Raw genomic sequence first — 16,116 nt, forward strand, 5'->3', positions numbered from 1 at the left:
TCTGTTTTCAAGCAAAAAATACATGAATCTGCTCAGATTTCAAGATTTGATCACTTAAGCTAAAAAAAAAAAGCATTAAATACACACTGACAGAATTTATTTTGCATCTGTCAAAATGAGATGGCACAAAGGTTAGTAAGTAAGGATCTTCTTTGTTAGTACTACTAGAAAATGGTTGAAAATGTGCCAGTACAGCTCCTTGTTTGTGCTGATGCTATTCTTGTAGGAATTGGAGACGATGTGTGGCTTGTAACAATCAGCAACACTTGGTCCCGGTGTGCCTGTGCTCCATAAAACACTTTTTTAGAGCTCAGTTGCTGTTCTGAGGGGTATTCTATGAACAAAGCTCAACACAACCAGGTTTTCTTTCCCTTTGCTGGATTAAAAAACTTGAAACCCCAGTTGGAGATAATGGGTATGACGGTGGTGGTTATTAACGTCCTTTTCTAAACCGGACTTTCTGCCTCAGGCTCTGTGCGTGCTCACATAAAACGGGGCATTTCACAGGTCATATGATCCTTCTGCAAAAAAATATCCCCGAGCGCCACCAACTCCAATCAGAGACATTATCAGATCTATAAAGAAAATAAAAAACAGAAACAGAAAAACCCAACACAGTTCCAAACAACACAAGAGAATAATGCTGCAGGAAATTGTAATCTTGTGATTGAATGCACAGAGCGGTAAAGTTTATATTTTATATAGTTGCTTGTTGCTTTGAACTTCTGTTAGTTAATTACATTAAGATCCATACAAACACACATCACACTCCAGTCCAGTCGCTTTTCTTTCCAAGCTCCCTAGATTATTTTGGACAGTTAACCTGAAATTCTCACAACTCACTAGATTGGCCGGTAGACCTAAAAACCCTCATAGGGTTTTTTTTTTTAGGTATTTTCCACATTTTAGATGCTAAAGCAAAGAACAAGTTGATGTGCAAAGCTTGAAATACAGCAGACTTTCTTCAAGAAATGACTGATTAAACATCTGAAAACTCATCCCTAATATTATTACCACATTGGTTGGCTGCATGCCAAATATCCCTGGGCAAGAGACTACCCCATGTTTGCCTACTGGTGGTGGTCAGAGGGCCTGGTGGCGCCTCGCCTCTGTCAGTGCGCCCCAGGGCAGCTGTGGCTACAATGTAGCTTGCCATTGCCAGTGTGTGAATGTGTGTGTGAATGTGTGTGTGAATGGGTGGATGACTGAATGTAGTGTAAAGCGCTTTGGGGTCCTTATGGACTGAGTAAAGCGCTATACAAATGCAGGCCATTTACCATTTACAATTGATCTACTTGCAATCAACACCATTTATCAGCATAGCAAAACATTCTGAAAATCTCCGACTGGGTTAGAGTTTCCCTCTGAGTCTCACTTCACCAGCCGTCACTTTAATCTCAGCTGAAATCACATGTGAGCATCTACTGTGTTTACACTATGCGGCATGCCGTGTGTAAAGCAGCATATGGAAATGGTTACCACTTATCTGTATTATACGTAACAAGTTAATAAGTGAAAATGTTAAAACGCAAAGGGTCAATCTTACAGAAGGTAAGGTAAGGTTACAGAAAAATGTAGGAATAAGATGTTGCTTTAAGTATTACTGGCACTGACAAAAATGTTCAAGCACAGAAGATGCAGCATAAACTGCATGTAAAGACCTGCCCTTAGGCAGAGCATTGTATTATTAAAAGGAATCTTTGCCAGTTAGGGAGTAGATGGGATTTATTAAAGTTTGCTGGATGTGAGAACTGGAGATTATAGAGAGAAACCTCTGCAAGACTGCCGGCTAGATTAAGGATTAATGAGGGCGTTACAGAAACATGTCTATTCCTCAGACGAGCTTACTTCCCCTCCTTATTTATATATCTCTTTCCTCATTTGCATCCTCTCTCTCGCTGCTATAAATTCTTGGTTTCTGGTTACTCTTTACTACTCTTTACTTCTCTTCTGATCTGAAAAAGGCACACCACACTGAGCTGTGATCGTGTTCAGCTGACTCATGCCTCCAGATTTTACACCCACCAGCACCGCATGCAGGTTGCTTGGTTCCTGTGTTCATGTGTGTGCCCCCTTCAGATCACTTAATTCAATAAAAGCACTACGTATGTGCTTAAGTTAGTACAGTTCTTCTCCACAATGATCCACAACAAAGTCAGTGAACATAACGCTACTGCTGCTCTGATTTGGATTTACTTGCTAACAGTTGGGTGGGTAATCTCCCCACCTGCGCTAATATACAGTATCTCCTGAAACACAGAAGCCAACACTTGATTACATAAATATGAGTACTGAGCGGACCCGTTGCTGTATTAATGCACCTTTTAAGCTTCACTTACAACAGCAATAAGGACAAATTACACATGCCAGCCCTAAGGACATTTTTGTGAAAAATACTGGCTGTTACCCTCCAGTGTGATAATTGACTTCAAGGCATTTGGGGTCAAGATTTGTTGATTCAATTCTGCAGAAAGGCTGCATGAATTACAGAGAATTATACTGAAACCACCATGAACTACTCTTACCAAGATACAGCTGAGTAAACGTCTAACGTATTTCCCGTGAAGTGCTACACATCTGTGTGGAAACAGCTTGTATAAGCCCGTGGGTGTAGCGAGCATCTCCTGGATGAGATGCTAAGAAAGCGCAAGCATGCCCAGGAAACTGTCCCAGATTAAAAGATAATAAGATCAGTCTTAAAGGCCTAGTCTTAAGATATATAAATATAAACAGAGAAATTATGAGAGAAAGAAATGCCAATCAGAGAGTGAACTGAAAAAAATGCAGTGACCAATGAAATAAAAGGTTTTTTAATGTATTATCTAAATTATCTAATCAGAGGTTTTTGAAGATGGCTGCTAAGTGGCAAGATTGGCTCCTAGAAACACTTTGGACCTGGTACCTGTGTTTAATCTCACCTACATACTAATAGTTTGTTTACTCTAGTCCGAATCAGTTTATAACTTTTTTCCAGCTTTTCCCCATCATTTGGCTTCTAAAACCCAAATAAACTCTAAGCAAACAAAAATGCGTCACTACAAACCACGTGAGAATGTTCAGTGCGCTCACTGGCCAGATGTGTCTGGGGTCAGAGCAACAAAAGTAAACAGAAATAAGGTGGAGAACTTATATTAATCTTAGAGCTATTTTAGCCCGTACAGATATATAATACCTTTCTGCATCGCAAAAAACAAAGCATACAAAGCTACAGGAAGTTTTTTACCTTAAACTTGCGACGTACATGTGGTAGCTGGTTCAGATCACATTCACATTATTAAAGAACCGCTACACCTACATCCTCCGCCACATTCTCCAAAAGGTCTCGATGCAGTTGTTTTGGTCCGCACCCGAGTTTGATTCAAAGAAACTAAACACTGCAGGTGTGAAAACACCCTGAAAAGCACCTGTTGCTGTGCTAAACACACATTCCTCATGGCTCGTGCCTCACCTCCATTCCAGGACCCGTTGTGGGGTAATACTGTTACGGTGGCGTCATGGTCATGGCTGTCCAGCGATGTGGTTCCATCAGCATCTGTAACCTCAGGCTCCTGCAGGCTGTCCTCCTCCACAATGTGTAGCTTGTCCTCGTCATCGGAGTCTGAGCTGGCCTCCAAGCCATTGTTGAAGTTTGTCACTGCAAGGAAGGAAAAAAAAAAGATTTAGTGTTTTGAAATGATCTAACCACTTGATAACCACATAAACAACTCGTTCTCAACCCCAGCACTGAAAAGCCAGCACCCTGTTGCTGTAATCAGTGTTTGATTCACATGTGGTGAACAGAATAAAAGCAATTAACTTCAGTGTGATTAGCATCTGAGCTGCATGGGGAAAAAGCCTCTATGTGCCCCCTTAATGTCTCCCATTCGTACATTTCACATCATAAAAGAAACTTCTTGAATTCAACTTATGCTTCTAGTTTGTGTGTAACAAAACAGAAAGTTGAAATGTATGTGTTGCAAAAATACATAACAGGCCATGCTGACATTAAATCATCTACTTCATTTGTACTGCAAGCACCTGTGATCCTGTATATACATAATGCTGGGCTTACACTGCGATTTTTGGCCCATTTTGAGCCGATTTTTGAGTCGTGCGACCGTTTTGGCGATCGGCCCGATTTTGGCCTTCATCGTGCGTCGTGCATCGTGTAGTATACGTGGGGTAACGAGAATCGATTAACACCTCACGACCAGCTCCCAATCATCAATCGCTTGGTCGCAGGGGATTTCAAACCCTCGCGACCGTCGTGAGGCTGTCAGCGCAGCTTCTCACACTGCGCACGCGCAAACACAAATGTCAGCGAAAAAGACGGAGTAGCACGGCAGTGCAGCGTGTGATCTGGACACAAGCGATGGAGGCACAACTTGTAGAACTATGGCAAGCTCATCCGAGCCTTTTCCATGTGGCCTCACAAAATTATCACGACCACAACAACCGTGAAAATAGCTGGATCTAGACTGCTGCCTGATCAATGTTTTTCATTAGCAATTTAGCAAAGTTGATGGTGGTGGTGTGCGTGTCTGTGTGAGTGAAAGACAGAGAGGGAGAGCGAGCGACAGAATTTCTGTTATAACCTTCATTTTATGGACGCACAGTGTGAGCACTCAGGTCGCATCAGAGCATCGGGCCGTATAGTGTGAGACCCTGCATCGTGACCTACGAACTTCTAACCCCCGCGAGTCAATCGTGCAGTTTGAGCAGAAGCTGGTTAACGCGACTGAAAAAAATCCCACAGTGTATGCCCAGCTTAACCCTGCTATCCAGCAGGAAACGCATCACTCCCTGATATGAAACCCTGACTCTGCCTCTGAAGAATATGCTGTATTTTCTTGTCTGTTCACTCTTTTGTTTTTAGCATTTATTGAATTAGACACAAGGGAGGGAACAAGGGGGACTCGCATGCAGGAAACTGTCTGAGGCAAAATCAAACCCTGGCCCCTGCAGCCTCTCTGCCTCAGTGTATGTGGGTCACCTGCTCAACCAGGTAAGCTATAGCAGCACCTGACTTGTTTTTCCAGGAAAGCACTGACTGTAATATTTTGACCTTCAAGTTAAGCCTGTAAAATCTGTGAAACGCATTCATAAGTGAAATGACTGTGTGTGTGTGTGTGTGTGTGTGTGTGTGTGTGTGTGTGTGTGAAGTTTGCGGACGACACTACAGTGGTGGGTCTTATCACCAACGGTGATGAGATGGCTTACAGGGAGGAGGTCAGCGCCCTGACCCACTGGTGTCAAGACAACCATCTCACCCTCAACGTCGCAAAGACAAAGGAGTTGATAGTGGACTTCCGGAGGTGCAGAGAAGTACACACCGCCATCACCATCAACGGCGCTGCTGTGGAGAGAGTGAGCAGCTTCCGGTTCCTTGGCGTACACCTGGCTGAGGATCTTACGTGGTCAGTACACACAAACAAAACAGTGAAGAAGGCGCAGCAGCGCCTCTTCTTTCTCAGGAGACTGAAAAGATTCGGCATGAGCCCCCGCATCCTCAGGACCTTCTATCGCTGTGCCATTGAGAGCATCCTCACTGGATGCATCACCACCTGGTATGGCAACAGCACCGCCTACAACTGCAAAGCTCTCCAGCGAGTAGTGCGGTGCTCTGAACGGATAATTGGAGGTGAGCTTCCCTCCCTCCAAGACATCTACAGGAAGCGGTGCCTGAGGAAAGCGGGGAGGATCATCAAGGACTCCAGTCACCCCAGCCATAAACTGTTCAGACTGCTTCCATCAGGAAGGAGGTTCTGCAGCATCCGGTCCCGTACCAGCAGACTGAGAGGCAGCTTTTTCCATCAGGCCATCAGACTGCTGAACACGTCATAGACACCTCAGCTTCACTACTGGAACTTCAACATTATGCACTCCACACTGTATATAAATGCCACTTGTTTTGCACATATTCAACTCTGTATATTTTATATATTTTATTATTATTATTATTATTATTTTTTTTTTTTTTTTTTTTACTATTTAATTTGTAAAAATGTGTGTACACACACACACACACACACACACACACACACACACACACACACACACACACACACACACGTAGGAAAATATTTAGTATACACATCCAGAAATGCATACACTATTATATATTGTACATATATTTATTAGTTTCAGGTTGGCCATTCTTGTATTTTGCTCGTTTGTGTTGTTGTGTTTGCACATCTCTGTTGCTTGTGGGGCTCGCACACAAGAATTTCACTCGCATGTGCTGTGCCAGTGTGCCTGCACATGTGATGTGACAATAAAAAGTGATTTGTGATTTGTGATTTTGTGTGTGTGTGTGTGTATATGTGGACGGGTATTAACATCTTTGTGGGGACCAAAAATTGGAAGTTTACTATATTCGTGGGAACCGACAGGCCTCATGAGGACCAAAATCCCAGTCCCCACAAGTTTGAAGGCATTTTTGAGGCTCAAAATGCGGTTTTAGTTACAATTAGGTTATGGTTAGGTTTAGGGTAAGGGTTAGGCATTCATTTTTGATGATTAGGGTTAGGGTAAGCGGCTAGGGAAAGCATTATGTCAATGAGATGTCCCCACACTGCTAACATAAAACACAATAAAATGTCAATGCCCACTGAATACAGAAAGAAATCCATTATTTTGAACATGTTTGTATTAAATGTGACAAAACAAATGTATCTTATTTGAGCCACAAATGTTGGTTTTAGTGCCTTCTCTCTGTGAACACTGCAAAAACCTTTTTAATAGACCATATTATCATATCTTAATCTTTAAATCCTGAAATCTGATCCTCAAAATCGTTGCTGCCCTAAAACCTGCATCAACAAAAATAAACCATTGACTTTATGCACGTGCAATTTTCATCTCCAAATACGAGGAGACGATATTAAAAAAGGACAAATGGCAGCCGAGGGTAAAAATAATCACTTGTTTACCAGCCTCTGAAAGCAAATCTATTTCACACTGCGCTGCAGTCACTGAGTTTGTCTGTAGGATACGACTTCTTAATGGAAGCTCGGTGTGAAAAATGGACCAACTGGACCGATCTGAATGAACTTAAGAGCGAGAAGTGTGCGGGGGGGATTTAGCACAAAGCTGTAGATGCTCGAGACACGGATGCATACAAGTAAGTGATGATGAGGAAAATATGCTGCAGTGGCTTTTTAACTGTCAGCATGAAAACACAAACGAGCGCGAGCGAGCACACGAGAGTGTGTATATAAGTGAATAAAACTGCGTGTAAGTGTGTGCGCTCCACAGGGAAGATGTACGTCTCTGCAGAGGTGCTGAAGACGCCTAATGAGGAGAAGAGCTCGGGCTGTTTGTTCACAGGTGACAGGTGCACACACACACACACATAAAAAATGCACGCACGTCTTCAACCACAAGACAAGCTCTACATGTATAGTTCAGGTTGTGCCGTTACCTCATACCTCTTTGCATGCAAACACTGCACACCAGATCACACACACCTACTGAAACCCACCTACATTTAGCCTATGACACCTACTGAGCTCACACACTTTATTTAAACACACAGAGACTCCAACACCACCCCTCAAGAAGTGAGGTGGTGCTTTCTGGAGACAATTCAGTCACTGCTCCAGGCAGACGAGCAGAGCTGTGAATGCAAAGCCCTGTCTGTGTGTTTATGGTGTGAGGTCGATGCCTGTCTGGATCGATGTAAGAGGCTGGAGAGTCATAAAAAACATTTGCTGGGGCTTCAGTTTATGATGTAACACCAACCAAATGATGGAAATACGAGTACTCGAAACATTTTAAAGGTTGGTGTTAGAAATCCTTGAATGTGTTTATGTTAAAAAGCAATACAGGAATAATTTTCATATGGCATCATGTATCTGTGATGAGCAGAGCAACAACAAAAATGAATAAATATCTCATCTGTACACTGTGATGAAGCTGGTGACCTCAACTATATCTGTAATTATTTAAATCTTCGCGTTAGTCTCCCAAACACTTAGTAAAAGATTTATAGACATATCTATCTGACCAATAGTCTAAAACCCAAACACCCATGTTTGGACTCAACATGCAAGCTGGAGCTTTGTATGTATACACGGATTTGTATCTTTGTTCAAAAAAGAGAAAAACCAAATGATCCAGTGATCTGCTATGAGCAAACACTCCAACAGCAGGGAGAAAAAAAGCTCCTTTTAAACTAGGCTCAGGGAGGGCGGCCGTCTGTCGCGACCGGTTATTCTGTGGGAAATGGCTTCTGGATAGTGAAAGCATCAAAGTGTGAAAGTGATCACTGTTAAAATTCATTGAAGCTGTTTATAAATAAACTGCAGTGCCCATTTCCTGTGTTCGACTTATCACTGAGTTTTTTTTAGTGTTTGGGTGGTCAGTTAAGCTGTGTGTCACTATTGTGTGGCTATAGCAGTGTTGGGTAAGTTACTTTAAAAAAGTAATTAATTACTAATTACTTAGTCAATATTGTATCTAAAATACTTATCTAATTACTGTGTCAGAAAAGTAACTTAATTGGTAAATAAGTAATTTAACTAAATACTTCTTAAAATCCCTATAAACCTTGAGTGGGCAAACAATAGAAATTAAACTCTTTAAATAACAAATACATTTTTTTAAAGACGGAGACTCTACGCAGCAACAGTATATAAAACATGGACGTTGACCAATGGTTGAGGACTTGTGACAAGACGGTGGGGTGAAAAATGAAGTAAAAGACCAAAGCAAAAGCTTCATGGATATACCTCATACTGGACATGAGGATATATTATTTGTGAGATAATGCAAGTAAAATGCTCCAAAAGGTACCAACAGCACAAATACATTTTTAATGCTGTTAAGGTGGACATTAGGAGTCTATCGGGACTGACTGGACCAGCCTCTAGTGGCCACTCAAGACACTGCAGTTATTAGCATGTCAATGCAGGTCTAGCTCTTTGGTCCTAAAAGATTTTTTTTATCGGTCGTCCAAGTTAAACAGACAAAACTGTTACCAAATTTAAAATTATTGATAAAAAAAATGTCGGTTTAGCTACTTGCTGTCTTGCTGCTCAGTCTTATAAAAATAATGCTTTCTTTCCTGACCTCAAACTCAGCAACTTTAAACACATTGTCATTTAAACTAATCTTAGCATCAAAATATGATTAGTCTTATACAGTGTGACCAAAAACCTTAATGGTATTTTAGGTGAACCACTGTGGTTTGGCTAGATGCAGATTAATAATGTGTTTAAGTACCACACCGCAGGCATTCAGCGTAAACACACCACCGTAGGCAGCAAGTTCCTACATAAAAAGTCAACAAACTGTGTCTCTCTTCATTTAAACAAAAAGTCACATTATTAACCAGGCAGGCTTGTGACAGTTCCGATAATAGAAAGCACTTCTTCTTTCCTACACACCAGAGGCTGCCTGTTGCAAAATGGTTTGGAATTCTTAACAGAACTGGCTGGAGGGAAGCGCGAGCAGCTGAGCCCCTGATAAAACTGCTTAAGCATCACACACATAAATTCTTTTTTCCTGGATTTTAGTCAGCGTGTTGAATTTAACAGAATTAATCTTGGGAGCACGATAGTGAAGGTGACAAATCATGTGCATTAGCAGATGAAAATGTAGTTTCTTAAACTGCATTCCTAAATCTCACTCTGTACTTTGTTTCTGGTGTCTAGTTAGCATGCTAACTCAGTGATGAGCAATGCTAGGTCACAGTAAGGTTAAACCCCACGCAGGGCTCCTTCTGTGGCTCCATCGTGGCTATGTGTGCACCTCTGGGAGAATGTAATTCATTATTACTGCCAGAATTCATTATTACTGCCAGAAATAGAAAACGGATGCAAATGAATGTAAATGAGATCCAGTGCACACTCTGTCAGATAAAGCTACACTGTCACAAGTCTGCAACACTCTCACAGTCAAGTGAGAGCGGTTTGAGGTGGGAGGGGATCAAATAAAATACAGCTGACAGAAAAGTCAAGTAGTTCTCAGTGCACATCCCTGATATGGAGAGGAGTGATCTTCTCCACGTTCATTTAATTCCATCCATCCATCCATCCATCCATCCATCTTCATCCGCTTTGTCCGGGGCCGGGTCGCGGGGGCAGCAGCCTAAGCAAAGAGGCCCAGACCTCCCTCTCCCCAGCCACCTCCTCCAGCTTATCCGGGGGAACACCAAGGCGTTCCCAGGCCAGCCGAGAGATATAATCTCTCCAGCGTGTCCTGGGTCTGCCCCGGGGCCTCCTCCCGGTGGGACATGCCTGGAACACCTCACCCAGGAGGCGCCCAGGGGGCATCCTTGTCAGATGCCCGAACCACCTCAGCTGGCTCCTTTCGATGTGGAGCAGCAGCTGCTCTACTCTGAGCCCCTCCCGGATGGCTGAACTTCTCACCCTATCTCTAAGGGAGAGGCCAGCCACCCTTCGGAGGAAGCTCATTTCTGCCGCTTGTATCCGCGATCTCGTTCTTTCGGTCACTACCCACAGCTCGTGGCCATAGGTGAGGGTAGGGACGTAGATCGACCGGTAAATTGAGAGCTTCATTTAATTGCACTGATAAAAATTTTTAAAAAAAAGAAAAACACCCTCTCTGTCAGGTACCGTCTCGAAGTGCTGCCGTAACAGACATGTCTCATTTCATGTAATTAAGGTACACTTTAATACACTTTTCCCTGGTTGCCCAAATAATTTTTGGGTATTTACCAAGACGAAATAAGAACACAACAAACTTTAAAGGAGGTACAACTCTGCACTTAGAAAGCTGAACTCAGCACCCTAAATTTGCCCCCCCCCCCCTTTCACCATGAGATTTAATCACAAACTCATCTGTTAAGCAGATATGAGCATGATGTGTGTGGTTAAATATGATTAGTTTAAGGATTTGTGATTTGAGACGTTTACATCCTTATGCAATGTTGAAATTCGCTGTGGTCCAACTATTGCTCTGAAGACACCTTAATGAAAACCTATAACCAAACAGCAGCTGAGCGGAGCACACCCTGAATACAAATGATCCTGAGACTCATAATTCTTGCAGACCCTGTTCCTCCTCTGCTGTATTTTACATAGTTTTGTTACAAAGTCAACAGACAGGGGGCAGCACTGAGCAGAGCAGGACAGACAAAAACATAATCGGTAAGCCAGAGAGGGTTATTGTGTAGGAGAAAGAGAGAGACACAGAGACCTGTCCACATCATCATGACAATGCGTCAAGTGAACTGTTAATCCCCCATCTGGAGCTCTGTGAAGAGGAGAGGCCGGCTAAGAGAGGAAGAGAAAAGTCTAGACAAAAGCATTCCTCCCTTCCTGCCATCCATCTCTCTGATTAAATCTGTTTCATAACAGGCTCCTTCATTACTACTCCAAACTAATGTTTTTTTCTGATTTTTTTTCTGCCAGTTTGAGTTTAAAAACTAGCACAAAAATACATGCATTTTTCCTGCTTTTTTTCTGTTCATGATTGAAATCATTTTTCTTTATGAAAGGCCACATATTTTACTTAAAATATCAACTTTATGTACCATATGATTCAGCTTAGGTTAACATCAGTGAATTAATAAATAGGTAATAAAACTGTGGAGAGCAAGTGAAAGGTTTTCATCCTTTCTCACCTTATTCAAGCACATTTTCTAAGCTTACACATTGTTGTAAGATATATATGAAACAGGTTAAGAGTCATATATTGATATTATGGCCTATATTCAATAACAGCAAGGGCTGCGTGCCACCACTGAATAAAAAGACCAGGTTTAATTTCAATAGCACTCTGCTGGCACACACAAAGATGCGGAAACAACATGTCACAGGTTGGAATTTACAATATCTTGGAATTTATGTTTGCAGTTTTAAATTATTTATCCATTTAAAGAGGTATTCTCACTGAAATTAAAAAAAAAACATCTTTGAAATAAGAATTGAACTGGTGGTTAAAAACATCAATAAATAATAGACTTTAAGAACAAACAGCTGCTCTAAGAAATCACTACTATAAATACACAATTTCCCTCACTGTCACCTCTGCAGCTACTGCCCTCTACACAAAGCCTTCTATTTATCGTTCAGCAACTGAAAAAATAGTAAATGAAAAATTTCTCCCAACATTTGCTTTACGGAAAACCATACGCAAAGCAAAAATCATCAACAGTTCACTGAGTGATCAGCAAGGCAACTGATTTTCTCAGTTTTAGCATCAGGCAGCCAAACCCACATCAAGACACGTGACCATGGAGAGGAAATCACGTTGGCCTGACACACCACAACATAACCCGAAGTGGACCACATGGTCTGGTATCTGGGTTAAAGGTCAGCTGCTGTGCAGGGACAGAAGGGGGGAGGGAGAGCAAAAGCTAGAAATAGATTACTATCAGTCTGCATATGTGATTTATCAGTACTATGCTATTTATCAGTACTATATAAGTATGTGCATGTATGTGAGGCTGTACTAACTAAGTTAAGTTGTTTAACAAGTCCTCTAATTAAATGATCCTTCCTGAAATAACTATTGTAAGGACTTCTGATATGATAAATAGGGTCATTTCCACTGTAAATGTACAATCATGCCTGACTCATGTCTGAAGCTATTCTTCAGTTTCAGTTTCACTCAATTTATTTTCGTTTTCACTCGCTGTTTGGCTGGTATAAGTTTGATTACTAAGTTAGGATTAGAGAAAATTTACTCGAGTTCTACTGCAGGTGAAAATCCCTCCTCGTGCTGTTAAACAACTATGAGAAATTCCCATTTTCTAGGTTACTAAAGTCTAAAGGTGATGACATCAGAGCTCATTGTACTTGCACGTATTCACACAGCCACTAGCTGTCAATTAATGCTAAAACTAAATTAGAGGTTGTAATAAAAGCTTGCTCGATTGACCTGTGAGGTCATTTTTCTAGGAGAAGGCTACTGTTACATATTACAATTCATTCTGAGGGGACATGAATGTCTGTAAAAAACTTTGATCAGTTTCACTAAAACCACACACATCAACCTCATGATGATACTAGAGAAAAATCCAAAGGATCGTTTGTACAGAGGTTACCAGACACCATATCTTTATTGGTTTAAACGGTCACTGAAGCCCACAAAATCGCAGACCCCAAAACATTTGAGTCTGGAACAGTCATAAACTGACTGACCCACTCCGTCTTTAGATCTTCCCGTAGCTAAACAAATGAATCAATGTGTCTTGGCATATATTTAAGTTGAATACTAATATATTACTCATTATTGTCAACACATGACTAAAGACTCCACCTGAGCAAGTACTACTGGGGATGAATGAAAAAAAAAATCACTTTTTAAAAAAGTCCCAACTAAAGAAAGATGTGTGAGCAAAACATCACACTGTGACAAAACCGCAGCTAGTTTGCTTGGTGGGTGTGTGTGCATGTGTGTGTGTATTGACCCAGTGCAGCTGTGCAGCTTGGGATCTTTGCCAAACCTCTAACAGACAATTACCCCACTGTGTGTGTGTGTGTGTGTGTGTGTGTGTGTGTGTGTGTGTGTGTGTGTGTGTGTGTGTGTGTGTGTGTGTGTGTGTGTGAGACAGCCAAAGAGGAGTGTACATCACTAAAGCTGCCTGTCTGCTACTAGATGTGACCAGACTTTAACATGGTGAGCAGCTGCAGAGAGAGGCAGCCCACTTAAAGGTGTAGTCACACATTTTCTTTCCTTTGTAGTCGACAACTATGGTAGTTTATGTGAGAGACAATCTATATTTAAACTCTAAATGACGATGACATAGAAGATACCTATATAAAATTATTTTTTTCCAATAAATACTCAGGGTTCATAATTTATAACATTCAGTGGCGTGTGTTGGAAAGCTGCAACATGCAGCTGGCCTGCCAAGATCCTAGCATGCACACCTATCTTGTCATCTCTGTTATTTTATCTCCACAGCAATGCTAGTCATTCATAATGAGAAGCTCAACAGTATCCTCCAGCTCACCACAACAAAAAGGAAACACGCCTTGGTGCACTATTCAGGCGTTGCTGTTGATAAATTACTTACTGAATTAAGTTCTTGAGGCAGCAACAAATTAGCAAATGCAAATACGAAAATCAGGCAAAAACCCCCCCAAAAAAGACAGCCCACAAATCGTGATGGACCAGACTGTAATCTGATAGCTGATTATTTTTGTCCAATCATCCGACCCCTGCTATAAAAGATTAGACCGCATAACAGATGCACGTAGCTATCATGAAATCATCCACTGCTTTCTGAAATCCTGTTCTGAAGCCTCGAGATGAGCGATTCTGCCGCCGCCATCTTGGTTGCAAAAGAACGGATATGACAATAAGGGGCAGGTCTGACATTCAAGAGTTGCTAGCCAATGAAAGTACCACAGATAATCCTCCTGTTTGAAACAGAGTCAAACGGCCAAGACTTTTTTTTTATTCAGTAGAATTCAAAACAAGTATCTGAGCTCAGCAGAAAAGTGTTCACAGAGTAGGGCTGAACGATTATGGAAAATAATCTAATTGCGATTTTTTGCCCCAATATTGCGATTGCGATGCGATATGCGATTATTTTTTAAGGTCTTTGTCTTCTGTATTATTAAACAAAGACAAGCAATACATCATATAGTATGGCCAATACTATATTACATTAATTTTAAACTGTTCTTTCCTGGAAGACAGACCTCTGTTATGATGACATGAGGTGATGCATGAATTGATGACTGACATTTTTATTTAACTTCTTCAATCACAACAGTATATTTGAACATACACAATAGTTTATTTTTAGCTTACAAACATCTGAGCATAAAGTGCTGACAAGGAACCCTGGTGTAAACATTAAAATGAAAGTCAGTACAATGTGCAGATTGCAGAAATATACATAAAAAAAATCAGTGGCTTTACCACACTCAGTTTTTCGACATCTGTGAACTACTAGACAGTCATTCAATTAAAAAATAATATTAAATAAATAAAACTAATAAATAAAAAATACACACATCTTACTGATCTCTGCAGTCAGTAACATTACACATAAAGTGCAAACATAATAGCAATTGTATAAACACACACACAAACACGCCTTTAAAGTTTAAAGGCGTGAAATTGGACGGTCTAGCCTTCTGATTAGCTAATCAGAAGGCTAGTTCTGATTAGCTAATCAGAAGGCTAGTTCTGATTAGCTAATCAGAAGGCTAGTTCTGATTAGCGTCACCGCTGTCTCGGTGGAGTTTAATAAACTCGGCCGTCTGCTTCTTGCTATCTAAAATATAACCAGACACTGGTGTAAATTCTCGACTGTCTCATACTTCTGTTTAATAAGTTTTCTGTTTGACGTTTAGTCAGCTGTGTGAAAACCAAGGAGGAACCCACCCGGGGGATTAATAAAGTTTTATTTTATCTAATCTAATAACTTTAATCTCAGCCAAACCGATTTACTCACGAACAAACAAAACACTGAAAAAAGCCCAACAATAACATTTTTAGGTTGTCTAAGTGACTTATATATTACGTTTAACCCGAGCAGCGAAACTCCGCGGTGATCTGAAAATGATGTGCCGGGAGTTGTGCCGTTCTCGGCCGCATCAGTAACCCTCGAGCTCCCGGCTAGCTGTCGAGCTGGTGGGTAGCAGACGCCTCTGAAAACGTCGAAGCACTTTTGCAAATATGGGATATCTTGATAAACCGAGCAGATATTTGATGTTTACACAGCTACTTTCTCGCCTGAAAATATGTTAAAAGTTTATTTTGTGACCCAGAAAGATTAGTATGAGTAATTTTAAAACTTAGTAGCGGCCGCCATTGCTGGAAACTGGAGTTTGGCTGGGCCACGCTATGAATTCTGGGATATGGTAGTAATTTGGACAGCCTTATAATCGCAGTATAATCGCAGCCTTTGCGGTTAGAAAATTGCACTTGATCATGTCGCGATATTATCGCAAATGCGATATATCGTTCAGCCCTATCACAGAGGTGAAGCCACAAAGCTGTTTTCCCACAGACTTCTATAGGACTCAAAGTACTACTTTGTTTCTACAAATCCTGGTATTTGAGCAGCAAGTTTGCTCAGAGTACAGGTTTCTGGCATGGTTACACTTAACTTCCAAGATGCACGAAGAGGAACATAAAATCTAGACAGACTGAAGCTCCAGCAACACTTCTAGCATAAGGAACAACTTTTATTGCTTGACCAAGCAG

General features: G+C 41.2%; 1 protein-coding gene across 2 annotated transcripts in view; it reads right to left on the minus strand.

Annotated features, from left to right (window-relative positions):
- LOC101471138 (zinc finger E-box-binding homeobox 1) overlaps positions 1–16,116 on the minus strand; it is a 77,636-nt gene that overhangs the window by 23,688 nt on the left and 37,832 nt on the right. For both annotated transcript variants that reach the window (XM_004565561.5, XM_004565562.6), the window contains exon 2: positions 3,449–3,634. In XM_004565561.5, the coding sequence (XP_004565618.3) occupies positions 3,449–3,634 (186 nt within the window). The remainder of the gene's footprint in view (positions 1–3,448; positions 3,635–16,116) is intronic.

Source organism: Maylandia zebra, linkage group LG18 (genome assembly GCF_041146795.1).
Source record: "Maylandia zebra isolate NMK-2024a linkage group LG18, Mzebra_GT3a, whole genome shotgun sequence".
Classification (NCBI taxonomy): domain Eukaryota; kingdom Metazoa; phylum Chordata; class Actinopteri; order Cichliformes; family Cichlidae; genus Maylandia; species Maylandia zebra.